This window comes from Dendrobates tinctorius, unplaced genomic scaffold (genome assembly GCF_039654945.1).
Source record: "Dendrobates tinctorius isolate UK_male_01 unplaced genomic scaffold, ASM3965494v1 ptg000046l, whole genome shotgun sequence".
Classification (NCBI taxonomy): Eukaryota; Metazoa; Chordata; class Amphibia; order Anura; family Dendrobatidae; genus Dendrobates; species Dendrobates tinctorius.
Window position 1 is genome coordinate 59,795,575 of NW_027361714.1, and position 22,061 is coordinate 59,817,635.

Sequence of the window (22,061 nt, forward strand, 5' to 3'; positions counted from 1 at the left end):
TATGGATTAAGGACTTTCACTCCAGTCCCCAAAAAATAAAAATGTTCATTTGTGCAGTTCAATGTGTTTCACAGCAGCACCCTCATTAATACATGGATTGACTCACTTCTCTTGGTTGGATGGGTGGAGATTTGGGCCTTGGAGCACATTCAATAGGAAGGACAAACCTAGCTATAAAGCGAGAGTTCAAAAATAATCTTGAATCACTGAATTTGAAATAGGGTTAATATGATTCATTAAGAAAAGAAACAATGCAGTTTAGAACTACTTTAGGCATTTATTGCCATCAGATTGTAGGTTTACAACATTTATCTTCTATATATATATACAGATTTAAAAAACATTACAAAAACAACAATGTTTAGTTATAAGAGGTGATATGGCTACATCTAAAATTACATCAAATGACCATGATAAAAAAAAAATCATTCATGTTTTGACCATCTCTCTAGCAAGTGGTAAGTCATCAGGTGCAGCAAAGGTAATTTTGGAAAACAATTTATATATGGTACTTCATGCAAATATCAGCCCCAGACAAAGCATCTCCGCTTCAAGTTGTAAATGTATAACAGCTTTAAAAGTTTTACAAAGTTGACCACCAACTTGCCCTGTATTAAAAGATGGCAAGTGCCACAGATTTCATGATTCTAGATTTTAAAGGCTTAAAAACATACTAAATTAATGTTTTAGATAAAAAAAAAATAAGCTAAAATAGTTACATTGTTAGAGTTCAGCACTTAAATATATTGCAAAAATGTGGGATCAAAGGACTGAAAATTAAAAAAATATATAAAAAATGTATAAAAAAAAAGGTACATAATAAAAATATCTATAAAATGGTTTAAGTCCACACAGAGGCTAGACTGGCGCTTTCATAAATTTGAGATACATAGCTTGAATAAGCACATTCATAGACAAAACCCTTCATGGCATCAATGTAGAGCTGCTGACCAGTATGCAAATAGAGCCAGATTAATCTGCTTAAGTGGGCTACTAGGGTATCTCCATGTAGGGTCTCTGGAAAAAAGAAAAACAAAGCACTGTTAACAGGGAGCACTTAAAACACTGACATGGTATGCAAAGTAGTAGCATATAAATATGTTTTGCAGTTAGACATGTAATTAGGACATTCTGAAGTAAGTGAAGCTTGGTGGATTACAATTGGTTGTTAGTTTTGCTTAGTCCACAAGATAAGTTATCACCTATGCCAGGACCCCACCAATTGGCAGATTGGGGAACTTTCATCCTCTTTACAAAATGATGGAGTTCATTCAGAGTCTGCTGGAAGAAGCCAGGCACAGCATTCAGTCCTATTTGAAATTAATGGAACAGTGGCCAAGCATGGGCACTGCTGCTTTATTTTTATGTGGTTAAGGAGTTTTCCCCTTCTACCAATTGCTGCATTTACCAGATGTCAAACCCCCAATTAGCAAGTTATTAGGCTAGTTTCACACTAGTGTTTGGAGATAACAACAAAATCTCAAAAATGAGCTATTAAACACAAGAGATCAAAATAGAGTTTTTCCAAGCTGAATATAATTTATTAAAGTAAATCATGAACAGAGCATAAAAGCTAATGCAGGTTGCAGCTGACACTAACAGTATAATCTCAAATAGCGCCTTGAAAATACAATAAAAAAGAAATTTTCACAATAAGCAGATTTTTCACAAAAAAGTGCAAAATGAACAGCAAACACCCTATTTAAATGATGTGTTTACCCAAATAGGGTGTTACATACAATCAATACTCAGGGTAGAATGCTGGATACAAAGTGCCTTAGTGCTATGCGCTAATGAGCCTAATAGGCGTTAAATGTAAACATAGTGAAAAGACTGCCTATGCAAAAAGTCCTAAAATGGAATACAAGGGCTACAATATAGTGTAACACTTACATGTAATGTGGATGCCGCTGCCAAGCCTGCCGCCCCTACGCGCGTTATGCTGCAGATTCCTCAGGAGGCGCAAGGTTACAGGCACAAGGTTACAGAGGAGAGATTACCTCTGATGCTGACGACATTATGCCCACCCCTTAAAAGTGATGTGCTGCGTTTTTATATTTAAGAAATAAAAGCATGTTGCAAAACATTTCAGCAAATGTTGTACTAAATAGGCTTTATGTATTTTTGTTTTTATCATTTAATGCAGCCACTGGCGTTCTTTGCAAGTCTGTAAGGGTCGCTGCTACGGTTGATTTTGAAAAGCTCTTATCTGAAGCTAATCCGAACAGCTATAGCGCTTTCTCAATAGCTGCATCGGTAACCTGGATACCTGGAGCACTCCCGATAATCAGCTGTTCGGCTCCATAGTTGCGGCTGTGTGACTGTTACAACATGCTACAACATGCAGCTGCGGCACCAAACAGCTGATTATCGGGAGCTATTTGGTCAACCCTAGTCACTGCACAACATAGTCTGCAAATATGTTGGCCATAGGGTTGGCATCCAACCAGTCTATCGCCAACATTGCAGCAGCATCAGCTGTGAACTGGGTACGCCTCTGGGTTCCCAATTCACAGCTGTAGGTGTGGCTGGGTGCCATTATAGTCTAGCCCAGTGTTATCCAATGAGCTCCACTTATCCTCTTTCACAGGACCGGTTATGTCGGAAGCTGTACTGTTAACTTCTGGCATGACAGGTCCTGTGTCATGAGGAGGACAAGCTGCAGATGCCAGAGAAGGTGGACAGAAGAGAAGCAGACACCAGTGAAGAGTGGTGTGGACCAGAAGAGCGGAGTGGACAGGAGCACTGACAACAGCAGGGTCCATGGTGGCGACTTCACCCATCGGTAGTAAAGCATGTAGCAGCTTTCAGGGCAGCGACAGTGAATGAGGAAGCATGGAGCATAGGGACGAGCCATGTAATATTAGAAATATATACCAGGATGGGGCATATATACCAGGATGCACTATATGGTGTCATACTGTGCGGAGCTATATAAGGCCATTATACGGTGGGGCACTATATGGGACCACTATACAGAGAGAAGCGTGACTCAGCGACTGATGAGCAGTCTAGTTACAGGCATCACTAATCACAGCTGTCAGTGTCTGGTCTTTCGTTCCCTCAGGATTTTATTTATTGACTACGATAAAACAAAATAAACTGTTCTGTTTTTTTTTTTTTTTTTTTTTTTTTTTTTAAATAGGTCAACCAGGGAAAGTGTTTTTCCAAAATTTTTTCTTTCATTACTGGGTTAGTAATGGGGTATGTCTGAAAGACCTCAATTACTAAAACCAGGGTTTGATGCCAGCTGTAATTTTTGACACTTCACAGTTGACATCAACCCCAACTACCATTATCCAGATATCCAAAGCACCAGGGCAATTGGGAAGAGTCTGGCAAAATGCCAGAACTGGCACATCTACTGGGATGTGCCAAACCTGGGATGGATGTGGGCTGGTATTTTGAGGCTGGGAAGGGCCTAATTAGGGACCTTCCCAACCTGATAATATCAGCTAACAAATGTGCTTTACCTTGGCTGGTTACCTTAACCCATTTCTGACATTACACGTAATAATCCGTCCATATGCCCTGGGCCTATTTGACCAGGAACGGATTATTACATAGGCATGATCACCTGCACACACAGGACGAGTGCAGGAGGTTTCTGCTGGGTGTCAGCTGATTCTGACAGCTGACACCTGACACTAAGTGCCAAGAGCGGTCACAATTTAACCCCCAAAATTGTGTGATCGAACGAGATCGCACCATTCAAAGAGCCAGCAGAAGGCTGACAGCCCCTCTGCCTTTGGATCGGAGACCCCACGGTGTGACGTGGGGTCCGATCGTTGCCATGGTGACCCGATGTCATGACAACATCCGTGTTACCAGACCTAGGAAATGTGCTGATCATGCCCAGTGCATAATGAGCAAGTTTGTCTGTCAGTGCAGAGCTGACAGTTTCTACAGCATGGGGAAGCTGCTGCATCCCCATATTGTAGAAGCGATCACCTTACAAAAAATGCATTGTCCCAAAGTGGGACAAAGTAAAAAAAAAGTTAAAAAAACAACTTAATTTGAATTTTTTTATAAAATAAAAAAAATAAGAGATATTGTATCTTTAAATAAATATTTGAATGAAAAAAAATCTAAACAAAAGACATTTGGTATTGTTGCGTCCGCAATGACCCGACCTACAATACTGTCCCTCTAGTTAACCCCTTTAGTGAACACCATAAATAAACAAACAGGGGTATTACTTACCCGGTAATGTGTTTTTTTCATGACCCATGACGGCACCACAAGAGGGGATTCGCCCTTCTAGAACAGGAAACCTTCGAGATAAAAAGGGCAGCCGCTCTCTCCGCATCAGGTGTTTTCCAGAGCATGAGAGGAACTCCGCCGATTAGTATACACTCAAATAATACATTCAATACTGTATTTAAACTCTTATCCACACCGAGGGGCGTGTCTAATGACTAAAATTCACCGAACACACAAGCGTGATAAAATAGGGAGGGAATATAAGGGTGCCGTCATGGGAAGAAAAAAAAAAAAAAAAAAAAAACACAGACCTTACCGGGTAAGTAATACCCCTGTTTTTTCATCACACGTGACAGCACCATGAGAGAGTTACAGAGACTTGTAGTTACTTAGGGAGGGATCACGGCTTGTAACACCCTTCTGAACGTGAGGTCAGAGGAAGCAGAGATCTAATCTATAATGTCTGAAGAAGGTAGAAGGAGAGGACCAGGTGGCCGCCTTAGGCCGGGGTCACACTAACCGATGCAAAATACGGTCAGTATTTTACAGGCGTAATAAGGATGAATGACCCCTAAATAGTGCTCCGTATGTCATCCGTAATCAAGGTGTGGTTGCGTATTTTTCGCATGTGAGCATCCGTATGGCGAGATTTTCTCGTCACCTTGCAAAATGGATATATAATGGAGCGCTATGACAGGTTTTATAACAGAAACCAAAGAATAGATATACTCATAGAATGCATATATGTATTCTATGTGTATATATCTATTGTTTCGTTTCTTTATTAAACCTGTCAGTGTGAGTTTACTGTATCGTGCACTGAATTGCCGGCTTTGCTAAAAGACACCTGGTGCGTATTTCTCGCAAGTCACTTGTGTGGTCCGTGTGTAATCCGTATTTTTTGCGCACCCATAGACTTGCATTGGCGTACTACGGCCGTAGTACGCTGACAATCGCAGCATGCTGCGATTGGCACGGAGCCTAGAATACGGATGAGAAATATACGGCTGGTGCGAGGGACCCCATAGAGAATCATTCGTCCGTGTCTAATGCGTGCTTTTAGGCTGGTTTCACATTCGCGCTTTTTAAGCGCACGCACGGCCGGGGGTAGCTACGCCCCCGAGCCGGCTCTCTGCCCGGCGTGCCCGCCCCTTCCTTGTAGCGCCGCCTCCTTGCTCACAGCGGCGCCTGCGATCGGCGCACCCTATCTTTAGCATAGGGTGCGCAGATCGTGCGCAGGCCGTGCGCTAGTTGCGCTTTGACCTGCGCTGCGCACTTTTGACGGTGCGCCGTGCGCGCCAAAATCAAACTTTTTGGATTTTGGCGCGCACGGCGCACCGTCAAAGGTGCGCAGCGCAGGTCAAAGCGCAACTAGCGCACGGCCTGCGCACGATCTGCGCACCCTATGCTAAAGATAGGGTGCGCCGATCGCAGGCGCCGCTGTGCGCTAGGAGGTGGCGCTACAAGGAAGGGGCGGGCACGCCGGGCAGAGAGCCGGCTCGGGGGCGGAGCTACCCCCGGCCGTGCGTGCGCTTAAAAAGCGCGAATGTGAAACCAGCCTAAGCGCCTCTCACTCGGCCGTATTCCTTGCCAGTGTAACCCCGGCCATACAAGTCTGGTCGATGGAAGAGTCTGCTCTCTTCACCCAGGATGTCGCCATGGCTCTCGTGGAATGGGCCTTCAGACCGTCAGGAATGGCCCTGCCTGCACTGACAAAGCTAGCTTTATGGCCACTTTAACCCATCTAGCTATTGTCTGTTTTGACACCCTAAGGCCCTTCTTTGACCCCTGAAAAGCCACAAAAAGGGCTCTCTGCTTCCTCCAAACTGTTACCTCTAAGTAGCACAGGAGACATCTCATAACATCCAGGCAATGAAGCCTTTCCTCTTTCTGGTTACCCGGGTTAGGACAGAATGATGGCAGGACTATTTCCTGGGCTCTATGGAACCTTGATACCACTTTGGGGAGGTAGGCTGGGTCCAACCTCAACACTACTCTATCGTCCATGACCATAGTGTAAGGCGGGTCTGCCGACAGTGCGTGTAAGGTCACCTATTCTACGGGCTGAAGTGAGTGCCACCAGTAGGGCTGTTTTTAGTGTAATTAAATCTCTGAAACCAAGTGTAATGGTTCAAAGGGACTTTCTACTAAGGCTGACAAAACGAAATTTAGATCCAAGGAGGAGGTATAAGCAACGGGATAGAATTTGCTCTGCTACAGGCTCTGACGAACCTGGCCACCCATCTATCATTAGCCAGGTCATAGTTGTATAACGTGGCTAGAGCTAAGACCTGCACCTTGAAGATACCGACTGCCAAACCCAATTCTAGCCCCTTTTGTAGAAACTAATATAGTCACTACCAGAACCTCCCCTTCTTGTACCGGCCCAGAAAAGGACAAGAATTTTCTCCAGACTCTCCCATAGATCTTAGTGGTTATTGGCTTTCTACTACTGAGCAGTGTAGAAATTACCCCTGCAGAAAAGCCCTTCCCCTCTAAAAGTGACCTTTCAAATTCCAGGCTGTTAAATGCAGCCCAGACATTTAAGGATGAAGGACAGGTTCCTGAGTCAAAAGGTCTTGATCCTCTTGGAGGATCCATGGGTCGATCACTGACAGTGTCCTTAACCAATAGAACCATGGCCTTTTTGGCCAAAATGGAGCCATCACAATTATCCTGGCTTCGTCTTCTCTGATCTTTCTTAAGACCGCTGGAATTAGGCATATTGGAGGGAAGGCACACAGGAGTCCTGATGTCCCTTCTACCCTGAAGGCATCTACTGCGTATGGATTGTCCACTGGACTTAATGAACAAAACCTCTAGACTTTCCTGTTCCTTGAAGCAAAAAGATCTATTGGGGGCTGACCCCACATGTGAACGATCTGACTGAACACTGATTTCTTGAGAGACCACTCTCCTTGCCTTAATCGATTGCAACTTAAGAAGTCTGCCTTCAGGTTGTCTATTCCTCAGATATGCAGGGCCGACAATGAGAGGAAATTATGTTATGCTAGGCTTAGGATCCTGTGTTATCCGCATTATTATTATTATTATTATAGAATTAACAGTCAGGAGCGAGTGCCTCCCTGATGTACGCTACTGCTGCCGGATTGACAGGATTTTCACATGTCGTCTCCGCAGATGCGGTAGCAGTCCCTTCGACAGCCAGAAGCTCCCATTCATTTGAAGATAAGGCCCTTTCCTCTTGACCAGGGATTCTGGAGCCACAGGGTGTCTAGGTGAGCTCCCCACCACCAGGGACTGGCATCTGTTGTGACTATCCTGGATGCCCTGCATACCCAGGGAACCCCTCTTGGTGGCGACTCGATCTGTAGCCACCATCTGAGTGACTGGACTACTGTGTCTGAGAGTGCGAGTTTCCCTTCTAAGCGACCCTGTAGTGCTAGATCATTCTGCAGTAAACACCACTGTAGTTCTCTTGAGTGGATTTGAGCCCACTTTACCGCCGGTATGCTGGCGGTTAGCGATCACAATAGTGACATCGCTTTCCTGAGCGTCATGTTTTTTATTGACGCAAAGACTAAATTGTTTGATTTTTTTCTTCCTTTTCTTCAGGAAGCTGGCACTCCTGTGCCACCAAGTCTAACACTAGCCCCAAGAAAATCTGTACTGTTGCTGGTTCCAACCTGGATTTTTTTTTACGTTTAACTGCCACCCCAGAGTTTTTAAGGTCTCCATGACTATCCTGGTGTGTTCCTGACCATGAAGGAAACTTTTGCTGACAATCAGAAAGTCATCTAGATATGGTATTATGAGAACCTTCTTCTCTCTGAGATGGGCAGTGACTTCTGAAATCAACTTGGTGAAAACTCGAGGGGCCATTGCTAAACCAAAATGTAGAGCCCTGTACTGCAGATGGGTTATTTGCAAATTTATCTGTACCGCCACTCTGAGGAACTTGCGATCCTGTTCCCGGATAGGGACGTGGTAGTATGCGCCTTCGAGGTCTAAGACCACCATGTAACACTGTGGGAAGAGGAGTTTTACCGCTGACATCAGTCTCCATCTTGAACGAGGGAACAATCAGATAACTGTTGAGCTCTTTTAGGTTTATGATAGTCCTCCAAGAGTTGCCCCCTTTTTTTTTTTATCAAGAAATGGGGGGAATAGAATCCCCCTCCTTTCCTCTACTGGAACTTCTTCCAGTACGTCTCCTCCTCCAGACCCCATAGTTTCTCTTGAGATGGCTTTACCGGGGTTTGTATACATCTTTGTGGCACCTGAGTGTGGAAAGTTAATTTTAGACCTGACCTTATAATCTGCCGAATCCAGGTGCTGGATGAAATACTTTCCCAGACTAGGAGGAGATGAGAGAGCCTCCCTCCAACATGGGAAAAGTCACTGGGCGGACTTCTTGGCATCTCAGGAGGGCTTGCTGAAGTAGAATCCTCTCCCCCCTCTGGACCGCTTGTCAGACTTGTCTGTTATGGTCTCCAAATTGCTGTCTCCTGGCTCCACGATTCTTGAGATAGTAACATAGTTATTAAGGTTGAAGGGAGACTTTAAGTCCAACTAGTTCAACCCATATCCTATCCTAACTGGCCCTAACATGTTGATCCAGATAAAGGCAAAAAAAAACCCCATGTGGCAACAGTAAGCTTCACATTGGGGAAAAAAATTCCTTCCCGACTCCACATACGGCAATCAGACTAGCTCTCTGGATCAACGCAATATTAAGGAAACTAGTGTATATACCCTGTAACATTATACTTTTCAAGAAAGGCATCCAGTCCCTTCTTAAATTTTAGTAGGGAATCACTCATTACAACATTATATGGCAGAGAGTTCCATAGTCTCACTGCTCTTACAGTAAAGAATCCGCGTCTGAGTATGCTTAAACCTTCTTTCCTCCAGACGTAGAGGATGCCCCCTTGTCCCCGTCACAGGTCTAAGAGTAAAAAGATCATTAGAAAGGTCTTGGTATTGTCCCCGCATATATTTATACATTGTAATAAGATCACCCCTAAGCCTTCGATTCTCCAAACTAAATAACCCCAAGTGCAATAACCTGTCTTGGTATTGTAGACCCCCTAGTTCCCTTATAACCTTGGTCGCTCTTCCATGCACCCGCTCCAGTTCAGCTATGTCTTTCTTATACACCGGAGACCAGAACTGTACACAGTATTCTAAGTGTGGTCGCACTAGTGACTTATATAGAGGTAAAATGATGTTCTCCTCGTGAGCATCTATGCCTCTTTTAATGCATCCCATTATTTTATTTGCCTTTGCAGCAGCTGCCTGACACTGGCCGCTAAATGTAGCGCCGAAAGAATGGAAATGGCTGTTTGGGAAAGCCCTTCTTGTCTCCAGCCTTTTCCAGTACTTTGCTGTCTAGTGCTGGCCCCAAACAAGTTACCTTCACAAGGCAGGGAGCAGAGATAACTTTTGCCTACATGTCTCCCGGCCAGCATTTGAGCCATACCACATATGTATATAGACGGCTGCTCGTTCCCTAGGGGTACGCGTGCGCATTTCACCCTGCACTCGGCATCCCACCTCCAATGCACGCCAGGGCAACTTCTCTCACTTCTGGCACCTCCGGCCGCTCTTGCGCACCCCCTTCTAACCCCACGCGCACCCGGCACTCCACTTTCAGCATGCGCTGGGTAACCTCTGGCGCATGCTCCCGGCTTCTAACCCCACGCGCCTTCCGGTGTGTGCCGGGGTAACTTCCGGTGCACGCTCCCAGCTTCTTCGGCTGCCAACAGACACCACGCCCCATATGCTGCCGCCATAACACCCCACAGCCGCCTCCTACCTGGACCCAGGACCGGAGCACTGCAGGAGGGAGAGGGCCTTACCCGACTCAAGTACACCAGGCACAGCGGGATGTGATCCCGCTTCCAACCGCTCCATACGGGCTGCAGGCTATTCCACCTCAGGGAGCTTCTTTGTAAATTCCATTTAGAATGGCTGACGGGGGCACTTTTTTTCCCTTCCTTCTTCACACAGGCATCGCCTCACGGTCTGCAGGCATCAGGGAGGGCACAGTAAATGTGGCCTCTGAGGCTTGCTATATCACCCGGGCACCGATGTGCCTCATGGGCCACCCCATGTGCAACAGGGAGGGCACCATAAATGTGGCCTCCGAGGCTTTCTCCACCCGGGCACTAGTGTGTCTCATGGGCTGTATGCATCAGGGATGGTACACCAAAACGTGGCCTTCGATCTTCAACTGGGCATTTGCCTCACGGGCTGTGGCCATGCTTCACTCAAGGAGGGCAGAGCAAGCGTGGTCTCAGAGGCGACTACCGATACCTGGCGACGGATGCAGCAGCATGGCTGCCAAAACCCATCTGACCCAGGCATTGGCATCCTCTTCTTTCTTCTAGAATCTTCATCTTGAGGGTTACCCATCAAAGACAGGAAACCAACCGATGCGGAGAGAGAAGCCGCCCTTTTTATCTTGACGGTTTTCTGTCCTTGAATGGCGGATCCCCCCCTCTTGTGGTGCTGTCATGGGTGATGGAAAAAAAAAAAAAAAAATGCTTTACACTGCTGAACAAAAAGTGGACTAAAGTGCGATTAAAAAAAAAAAATAAAAATAAAAGACGGATATACATGCTACTGCTAGGAAACTGGAAAATTCATCTTGTCCCACAAAAAACAAGCCACCATACAGCTTGTTCTGCCCATTCATGAGCAGCAAGCTAGAGTTCACGGCGTAGTACCAGTTACAGCCTTTATAGGTCACTAGTTACTCATTTATCTTGTTTCTGTGTATGAGAGAGAATGTCTCCTTTAAGGAATAGTGTGTTATGCATAGAACCACCCTCTTTGTTTTCCCGGGCCTTTCTTCGTGACACTACTGTCCTGGCTTTCTCTTCAGTCTCTCCTCCTGACCAGCGGATTCCGGTGAGACTAATGCATTTAGGTGTCTGTTAGACTCTGTAAGCAGTATAAAAGCATTAACTACACTAAGTTACAGAGACTACACAGATAGGTTACATTTCTGTACAGAGCAGGATAGTGTTGCAGCATGTACTTTGCCATAGCTGTGTTGTAATGTTATTGTTCAGCCTCTAATGTTACTGATGTAAATGCACTCTATCATGCTGTTGTCTGTTATCTCCCAGTACTGACACTGTTTATTCTTTTGTAGTTTTTACACGTTATCTACTATATCGTCCGTCACAATATCATCCACCATTATTGTTCACCGTTCATCCACTTCCCAGTAAACACTTAAGTCTATATTTATTGAGATGAAGAGTTTAGCCATATGCTGGAATCCACACAGCATCATACGTGGAGGAAGGCAGAACAGTAAAAACAGAACCGTTGGTCGCAGGCGGTGGTTGTACAGGCTGTACGGGACCACTACCACTCAGACTGCACCGCATAAAGGTATTACAGCAGTCACCATACAGCTGCAGGGAATAAAAGCCCAGGGCCCAGTAAAAACTGAACTGCTGGTCGCAGGCAGTGGTTGTACAGGCTGTACGGGACTGCTACCACCGAGACTGCACCGCATACTGGTATTACAGCAGCCGCCATACAGCCACAGGGAACAAGAGTCCAGGCTCCAGTAAGAATGGATTAGCCACCTTCAGTAAAACGGATGCTAGTCAAGCGATAGTGGATTGAACTGTATGGGACCGCTACCACCCACACTACATCGCATACGGGTATCACAGCAGCTGCCATACACTAATGCAATAATGTGTAGATGCAGGGTGTACCATAAAATATAACTGACATGTAATAGGGTGCTACAACATGCATGGAAAACTAGAGACTATGAACAAGCAAAAGACCACTGCGTATACATAGGTACAAAAAGACTGTTTACTGTCAAAGCAAAAACAGGTTAAAAACCATTTAAAACCAGTTTCAATAACACCCCCATTACAAACAATGTCCATGTGTATACAGCCCTCAAGTGCAATGTCATGATGGTGCAGATCATAACGTCAACACATGAGGTGCCCTGTAAACATAATAAAGGAGGTCAGCAAGATGCAATATTCAAAAATAACATCCCTAAGGATAATATGTAACAAGGACAAATATATATAGCAGGCTGGCTGATTAACAGCGCTATTAGTGGGCGGCCCCAAAAAAGTGATCAGCAAATCTCGTACACATGGCTCTGCTCTGTACACCTTGTACCCACAAGGCTCCACACACCTCATACCCACTCTGCTTCGCTCCGTACACCTCGTACACACAGCTCCGCTTTGCAAACCCCATACACACGGCTCCGGTAAGTAATTGGCTATGGGTGTAAGGGTCTTACCCTTCTGGAGATCAGAGGAGGCCAAATTGATGGTTGACAGATGTTTCTGCACCCGCCATACAGTCACAAGTAACGAGAGTGCAGCCCTCCAGCAAGCGCAACACCATTCCCACCACACTGAAGTCCGTTGATACATAGACTCAGTTTCCCACCAAAATACTCAGTACACAGCTAAGCGCACAATGTCTTGACGGGATACATCCTCACTTAAAACGAGGTCACGAGAAAGCTCTAGCTGGTCATCAATAGAGCTCGCTGCTTTCACACGTGCCGAAGCGGCCAAAGCAAGGTCCTCCGTCGAACGAGAGATGCATCTAAAGCGGAGCAGCAGAGGACAAAGCAGTGAAGGTACATCTGCAGGCAGAGAAAGATGCAGAAACTGCATGTTTGCAGGCAGAGCGAAAGGCGGAAACTGCACGCCTGTAAGCTGAAACTGCACGTTTGCAGACAGAGTGAGAGGTGGAGAGTGCATGCCTGTGAGCATCTCTTGAAAGACTTGTGGCAGACAAAGACAGCAGCTGCAATAGGGAAGGCAGAGTATTTGGAAGCTATGAAGGATCCCGATTATGAGAGATGCAGCAACATTCTCGGAACAGATCCAGAGCAGCAAAATCCAGCGCAGCAGTGTACATCCGTCAACATTCCAGCATGGATGACAGCCCTAACGCACCACATTGGCCAGCCTGTGCCGATCAACGATCTAACCCCAAACTTTGCTACTACAAACGAAGAGACATCGACCACAGCTACTGTTTCACTGAGCAGAAGTTACAGCTCCCGTCCAGCCTTAGAGATACCTTCACTGGAAAGGTACTGCACAGACTATCCAAAGCGTCTTACCGGTATGGTGATACGCCACACACTAGACATGTCTAACACACCGGCTCGTACCAGCACTGACCAAGCCACATGGAGTTTGCAAAGTTCTTTGCCCACCGAGAACTGGTTACAAAAGGACTTGCAAAATTCACTGATAAAGCCGAAAACTATAGGTCATGGCGAGGCTCATTCCAGAATGCCATTCAGGGTCTGGACCTTTCTAGTAGTGGAGTTGTATCTCCTGGTAAAGTGGCTTGCAAATGAGTCAGTCGAGCATGCCAAAAGACTATTACAATATAGAGTATCCTCACATTAGGTCTACGTAAAGTGTGGGAAAGACATGAATGCTATGGGTCCATAGAAGTCAGAGAATGCTTTATAGAAAAGAATTGATGATTTACCTAAGATAGGGCTTAAAGGTTATCAGAAGCTTATAGAATTGAGCGATTTATTGATAGAGTTACACGTTGCCCAGAAGGAAGGTCACTTGCCTGGATTGGCATTCTTTGACACCCCTAGCATTGTCTGATAGTACAGAAACTTCCTTACAACTTACAAGAAAAGTTACATATGGTTCATGGTATAAGAAAACTTGTAACGTACCACTCCCTCCTTTCACTGTAATTGTAGATTTTGTCACCCAACAAGCTAAGATCAGAAATGATCCTAGTTTTGACTTCACTCATGTTCCACTGCCCCCGGTGTCAAACCCAGTAGGAAACCTGGGTCAGTCCACAAAACTAACATTACTTCAACAGGTCCTCCTCATAATACGAGTAAGGCCCCTCCAGAAGAAGGCAAACCTCAAGATGTCAGTAAGCAGTGTCCTCTACACAGGAAACCACATCCTCTACTAAACTGCAGAGCCATCAGGGAGAAGTCTTTGGAGGAACGCAAAGGTTTCCTCAAGGAAAACATCTGCTTCAAATGCGGTGCCACAACCTCATCTTGCCAGGAACTGTGAAGCTAGCGGATCACATGACAGCCTTGTACCCTCGATCGCCTCCACAAGTGTTGTCACAAGCAGAGACGCACGATGGGAAGCAGAAGAACACTGGCAAAGACACCCCTGATGTCACCTCTCAATGTATGGAGATCTGTAAGGGACTCACAGGAGGAAGATCCTGTTCAAAAATCTGCCTTGTCCGAGACTACCCGGTAGGCCACAGGGACAAAGCCTTCAAGATATATGCAATCCTGAATGACCAAAGTAACAGGTCTCTAGCCAAGTCCATCTTTTTCAATTTCAGCATTGCAGGCCCCGGTTCTCCCTACTCCTTGAGGACGTGTTCAGGTACCGTTGAGATGGCGGGGAGGAAAGCAACCAGATACAAGGTGGCGTCCATAGATGTCCAGACCAGCCTATTGCTACTGACCATCCTGGAGTGCAACCAGATTCCCAACAACAGGTCAGAGATACCTTCACCAGAGGTTGCGATACATCACCTCCACCTGAAGCGTATAGCCCACCTGATACCAGAATTGGATCCAGAGGTGCCAATAGCTTTACTCCTAGGAAGAGATATACTGCGAGCCCACAAGACTAGGGAATCTATCAACGGCTCTCGGAACGCTCCATACGCACAGAGGCTCGACCTTGGATGGGTCATTGTAGGAGAAGTCTGTCTAGGAGGGACACACAAGCTGGCCTCAGTCAACAGTATGCTTATCAGTGCACTAGAAAATGGACATCCATCTCTCTTCCAGTCATGTCACAATAGTCTGCTGGTAAAGGAATTACCAAACAGCACTCCCCTACCTGGACCATTCTCAGTTCCTACCAAAGACCATGCCTGTGAAGTTGAACAAGACCACATAGGACGTTCAGTCTTCCAGAGGACAAAGGAAGACGACAAGGTAGTGATGTCTACAGAAGACATTGTTCTTGGACATAATGGATAGACCGATAGTTAAAGACAAGTCGAACAGTTGGGTCGCACCTCTACCATTTCAACCTCAGAAGACGCCTACCCAACAGGGAACTGGTCTACAACCGATTCGTCTACCTCAGACAAGCTTCAGAAGTCACCTGAGATGAAGGAACATTTCTTTACCTTCATGGTGAAGATATTCCAGAACAACCACGCAGAGATTGCACCTACACTTTGGCACGCAGAGGAGTGTTGGTACTTGCCCATCTTTGGAGTGCACCATCCTAAGAAGCCAGGTCAAGTAAGAGTGGTATTCGACTCAAGCGCCAAATGCAAAGACATCTCATTGAATGATGAGATGTCTCATCATTCAATCATAGGATGAGAAAGACGCACATTTGCTATAATGGAGGTGCAGACTGTATGTGGATTTAATCCTCAAACGACTAAGAAAAACAGTCACACTCAAAAAATCATATTTGTAAATAAAGAGATTTCAATCACAAAAAAAGTGCAATAAATTCACTGCAGTCAGGTCAAATGAAGAAGACATTTGACCTGACTGCGGTGAATTTATTGCACTTTTTTGTGATTGAAATAAATCTTTCACCAAGATATGATTTTTTGAGTGCAACTGTTTTTCTTGATGTCATCATTCAATGAGATGTCTTATTGAATGATGTCCTACTGTTGGGCCCAGACTTCAACAGACTTCTGGAAGTACTACTCTGTTTCCGCAGAGATTTGGTGGCATTTATGGCTGACATGCAACAGATGTTATACCATTTTCTTGTCAAAGAGGAACACAAACTACTTGACATTCTTCTGGTAATGCGACAACGACCCAGACAAGGACATTGCAGAGTACTGGATGAGGGTACACATCTTCAGGAACAGTCCTTCTCCGGCAGTTGCTATCTACAGCCTCCGAAATGCCGCCAAAGAGGGCGAAGAAAAATATGGTTCAGACGTCAGATCCTTTGTAGAAAAGTACTTCTACGTAAACGACTGTTTGAAGTCCACACTGACAAATGAGGCTGCAATCAGTCTACTAAAAAGTGCTCAAGAAATGCTCGCTCGGTCTAACCTGAGGTTACACAAGATTTCCTCCAACAGCCGAGAGTTGATGGAAGCCTTTCCCTCTCAAGACTATTCCAGCGATCTAAAAGACTTAGACTTAAGCATAGACTCGGATTGTTTTGGGATCTGAAGACGGATGCCTTCACCTTTCAGATCAAAGACGAGAAACCTTCACGCACAGAGTTCTTTTTTGTGAATAGTCTATACGACCCACTGGGGTTCGTAGCTCCAGTAACCATCCAAGGAAAAAATGATGCTAAGGACTTCACCCAAGACACATCTGATTGGGACGATCCACTTCTGGCACAGAAAGCGGACCTGTGGGCAGAGTGGGAGGTCTCTCGAAGCCTTGACTGACCTTCGTGTGAAACGACCGTATGCTCCTGTGCCATCCACAGAAGTCAAAAGACAAAGAATTTGCATGTTCTGTGACGCATCAGTCAAAGCGATCGCAGCAGTAGCATACCTCAAAACCATAGATGTAAATGAACAGAACCACATCAGGTTTGTGATGAGCTGGACCAAACTGGTGCCACTCTGAACACACGATAGCCAGATTGGTACTCTGTGTTGCTGTCCTCAAAGAGGAGTTGTCTGAGCTTCTCAGATGCAATGAAACTGGAGACTAAAGATGCAGAGTTCTACACAGATAGCAAGTTGGTATTGGGATACATCTGCAGTGAGATGCGACGCTTCTATGTCTACGTTAGCAGCCGGATATTGAGGATAAGAAGATTCACCTGCCCTAATAAGTGGCACTATGTATCTACTCACCACAATCCTGCAGACCATGTGACTAGACCCACTGCACCAAGTCATCTTAAGGACACTACATGGTTCACAGGCCCTGCCTCTTGGTACCATTTGATGACCCACGTCAACAGGCCTGATGCATTTGAATTAGTGGATCCGTCCTCGGATGTCAGCTCTACATAGTGGTTTCAAGTCGTGACCTCAAATCTTATTGGTTCAGCATGTTCTCAACCTGGAAGTCACTTGTTCAAGCCATCGCTTGTCTACTTCATATGGCCCAGTTCTTCAAGCCAGCACTACCTTCAAGACAGATACCTTGTAAAGGTTGGCATTACTACAAGCATGCATTTACCACTCAACTTGGAAAAAGCCAAGGTTACAATACTTCATGTTGTAAAAAAGAACCAAATAGCGACATCCGTTGATGCCATGCGGGGAGTGTTGAGCCCATTCTTGAGCAGCAGGCTAGAGTTCATGGTGTAGTACCAGTTACAGCCTTTAGAGGTCATTAGTTACTCATTTATCTTGTTTCTGTGTACAAGAGAGAATAGCTTAGTTACTCACCGATAACGGTGTTTCTCGGAACCCATGACAGCACCACGGAGAGAGGGGGTCCGCCCATCAAGGACAGGAACCTACAGACAAAAGAGCGGCACCTCTCCTCCGCCCCCAGTTGGTTACAGAGCATCAGAGGGTCTCCCGGTTAGTTAATAACAAAAGTATATACATAACATTATAATTTGCATACTTATAGAGAAACCTCGTGACTAAGAACACACTCTACACACATTAAATCGTGCTCACCGCACACGTGAAAAAAGGGGGGGAATTAAGCGGGTGCTGTCATGGGTTCCGAGAAACACCGTTATCGGTGAGTAACTAAGCTATTCTCCCTCACCCATGACAGCACCACGGAGAGAATTTCAGAGATTGGTAGCTTAGGGAGGGACCACCGCCTGAAGGACCCTTCTCCCGAAGGTCAGGTCAGACGCAGAGGCTAGATCTAGGCGATAGTGTTTGAAAAAGGTAGAAGGTGTTGACCAGGTGGCCGCCTTACAGATCTGTTCTATCGATACCTCTGATCTTTCTGCCCATGAGGTCGCCATTGCTCTTGTAGAGTGGGCTTTTAGACCCTCCGGGATGGTATTCCCGCTGCATGAGTATGCCAGGGCAATCGCGTCTCTTATCCATCTTGCCAGGGTACTTTTGGACGCCCCGAGCCCCTTACGAGGTCCCTGGAAACACACAAAGAGAGATCCTTCCTTCCTACATCCCTTGGTGGCCTCTAGGTAATGCACTAAGCACCTCTTCACATCTAATGTGTGAAATTTCTCCTCTCCTCTATTCGTAGGGTTTGGGCAGAAGGAAGGAAGGACTACCTCCTGTGATCTATGGAAGTGTGTTGCTACCTTGGGCAAATATGCAGGGTCAGGTTTCAATATAATTCTATCCTCCATAATTTTAATGAATGGGGGTATTGACGATAAGGCTTGAATGTCACTTACTCTGCGGGCCGATGTTAGGGCCACTAGCAGTATCGTTTTTAATGATAGGGTCTTTAGTGGAGCTGACTGAATAGGCTCGAATGGGGGTCCTGTTAGGGCTGACAACACTAAGTTCAGATCCCATGATGGTACTTTCTGGGTAGCTATTGGTCTAGACCTGGCTGCGGCCCTCATAAACCGTGCCACCCAAGGGTCGCTCGCTACCTCCTGATTATAGAGGGCGCCCAGGGCCGCTACCTGTACCCTCAGTGTGTTAGTCGCTAGTCCCTGTTCTAACCCCCTTTGGAGGAATTCCAGGATTTTATCCATTTGTATTCCATCCTGAACCTTTGCCCCCGAACTGGATAGGAATTTTCTCCAGGTTCTACCATAGGCTTTGATTGTAACTGGTTTTCTACTTTTTTGTAACGTGGAAATTAGATTTTCTGAAAATCCTTTCCCCCTCAGCAGTGACCTTTCAAATTCCATGCTGTTAAATGGAGGTTCACTGCTTGGGGGTGTAGCACAGGGCCCTGCGATAGAAGGTCGGGGAGATCTGGTAGAACCCAGGGGTCGGTTACTGACATTATTCTGAGCCATGAAAACCATGTTCTTTTTGGCCAGAAAGGGGCTATAAGTATTACCCGAGCCCCCTCTTCCCTGACTTTCCTTATCACCGCCGGAAGGAGAATGGTCGGTGGGAAGGCATACAGTAAACCCCGTGTCCATGGGAGCATAAATGCGTCCAGGGTGTGAGGATTCCCTTTGGGATTTAGAGAACAGAATGTTTCCACTTTTTTGTTTTTGTGGTCTGCAAATAAGTCTATGTCTGGGGTTCCCCACATTTCCACAATCTTCTGAAAAACGGACTGATTTAGAGCCCACTCCCCCTGATGTAGTTGGGTACGGCTCAGAAAGTCTGCCGTTTGGTTCTCTACTCCCCGTATATGTAGCGCCGATAGGGACAGTAAGTTTTTCTCTGCCAACCCGAATATCTCGAAGGATGCCTCCATTAGCGTTCTGGACCTGGTTCCCCCCTGGTGGTTTATATAGGCCACTGTTACTCGGTTGTCCGAGAATATCCGGACATGATGGCCTTTTAATGCTGGCAAAAAGTGACTCAAGGCATAATTTACTGCTAGCAGTTCTTTTTGATTCGAGGAGGCTTTTAGTTCTTGACTTCTCCATCCCCCTTGAGCCACGCTGATGCCCATGTGTGCTCCCCAACCCACAGGACTGGCGTCGGTGGTAATTACATGTGTGATTTTGGCCTCCCAGGGGATCCCTTTGGACAAGTTGTTTTTGTCCTCCCACCAGGCTAGGGAAAGAATAGTTTTTGAACCTAGCGTAATATGATGTTCCAAGTGGTCTCCTAAGGTCCGCTGGTTGGTCAGGATATCCCATTGCAGATCCCTCATATGTATTTGTGCCCACTGGACCGCCGGCAAGCATGCAGAGAGGGACCCTAACAGGGACATTGCTCGTCTTAGTGTCATAGAGGGGTTTTGCCTCGCTTTTTGTACTATATGAATAATTCTGTCCCTTTTGTGATCTGGCAAGTAACACACTTGGATGTTTGAATCCAGTGTCAGGCCTAGGAACTCCTGGACTCTCTTTGGTTCCAGCCTTGACTTTTTCAGGTTCAGAAGCCACCCGAGGTTTTTTAGAGTGCTCATCACTCGGTCCCTCTGTTCTGTGCATTTCTGGCCTGAGTTGCTCGCTATTAAAAAGTCGTCCAAATAAGGCACTATCAGAACATCCTGTTCTCTTATGTGAGCCATCATCTCTGCCACCAATTTCGTAAAGACCCGTGGAGCCACTGAGATCCCAAATGGCAGGGCCTTGTATTGGAATTCTCTTATTTCTCCTGCTATCGAGACTGCTAGCCTGAGGTATTGCCTGGATTCTTTGTGAATGGGGACATGGTAGTAGGCATCGCTGAGGTCTAGGACCACCATAAAGCATTGCGGAAAGAGAATTTTGATGGTCGATTTGATCGATTCCATCTTGAATTTTTCGTTCTTGATATAGCAATTCAGCCTTTTTAAATTTATGATGGTGCGGAAGGTGCCGTCTGGTTTGGTTACCAGGAAGAGAGGCGAGTAGAACCCCCTGCCTCTCTCCTGTGGGGGAACCTCCTGTAGGACTTTTTTGTCCAACATACTCAGAACCTCCTTTGAGGGCGTCCTGTTCGTTTTTTGACGACCTTATCGGGGTAATTATGTATTTTTGCGGCGGGAGAGAATAAAAGTTTATCCTTAATCCCAATCTTACAAGATTTATCAGCCAGGGATTGTTGGATATTTTCTCCCAGGCTGGGAGGAAAAACCTTAGTCTCCCTCCCACCCTGGGCCCACAGTCACTTGGCGGGTTTTTTATCCCGGGACGAGTTACCGAAGATGAACCCCCTGTCCCTTCTTCTGTCTTCCCATTTTTGGTCTCTCGGGGGTCTCCTCTGGAAGAACTTTTTGTTCCGAAAGGACCGTTTAAAGCCTGTGGCGGTCACAGGTCCTAGGTTTGGGAAGCCTTTCTTTTTGTCGCCTGCCTTTTCGAGGATGTCATCCAAGGTTTCCCCGAAGAGGAATTTTCCTTCACAGGGAATGGCGCATAATTTTATTTTTGTCTGGAGATCCCCAGGCCAACATTTTAACCATAAAGCTCGTCTAGCTGCATTCGACAAGGCTGCTGTTTTAGATGACAATCTTATCGAATCAGCCGAAGAGTCGGCCAGGTAGGCTGCCGCCCCTCTTATCATTGGCATGGATTCCAGGATTTTATCTCTGGGAACCCCTTCCCTTATCTGTCTCTCCAATTGGTTTATCCATACCATAAGAGCTCTGGAGGTACAGGTTGCCGCTACCGCCGGCCTGATGTTTCCCCCTGCTGATTCCCAGGTGCCCTTAAGTAGGGTATCCGCTTTTTTATCTAACGGGTCTTTCAGGGTACCCATATCTTCAAAGGGGAGTGCAAACTTTCTTGAAGCTTTGGCTATCGCCACATCTAGTTTGGGGGCCTTATCCCATGATGTGGATGCTTCCTCCTCAAATGGGTACTTCCTTTTGATGGAAGGAACTGTGGAGCTTTTCCTATCCGGTTTTTCCCATTCTTTATCTATGAGGCCTTGGACGTTCTTATTTAACGGAAATACCTTCCGTTTTTTTTGACTCAGTCCCCCGAACATAATGTCCTGGACTGATCTATCAGTCCGGGGTTCTTCCACCCCCATAGTGGATCTTACCGCCTTTACTAAGGCATCCACTTCGTCCAGGGGGAAACAATGACGACCTTCCGTCTCCTCATCGGAGGATGACGAGTCGGTATTTACAGTATGGGAGGTGACTTCCCCTGACGATAAGCTGTCTGATTGGGACTCTATCACCACGTCCCCCTTCCTTCCCTTCCTTTCCCGTTTTCTGGATGAAAGGGCACTCTGAATTTCTGCGCGGATTACCGCCCTTAGGTCTGCGGCATGATCCGGGGTTTCACCGCCGAGGACCTCCTGTATACAGGAGTCACACAATTTTTTCTCCCAGGGCGTTGGTAATGGTTTCCCACAGGTGGGGCATTCCCTGTTCTTGGTCTTTTCTTTCT

The 22,061-nt window shown here is 46.1% G+C and overlaps 1 protein-coding gene across 1 annotated transcript in view; it reads right to left on the reverse strand.

Moving 5' to 3' along the window:
* Window positions 1-257: 257 nt before the first annotated feature.
* The window catches only part of LOC141089486 (uncharacterized), a 129,172-nt gene continuing 107,368 nt past the window's right edge, over window positions 258-22,061 (reverse strand). The window contains exon 8 of the mRNA XM_073575935.1: window positions 258-1,017. Coding sequence (XP_073432036.1) covers window positions 842-1,017 — 176 coding nt within the window. The 3' untranslated portion in view covers window positions 258-841. The remainder of the gene's footprint in view (window positions 1,018-22,061) is intronic.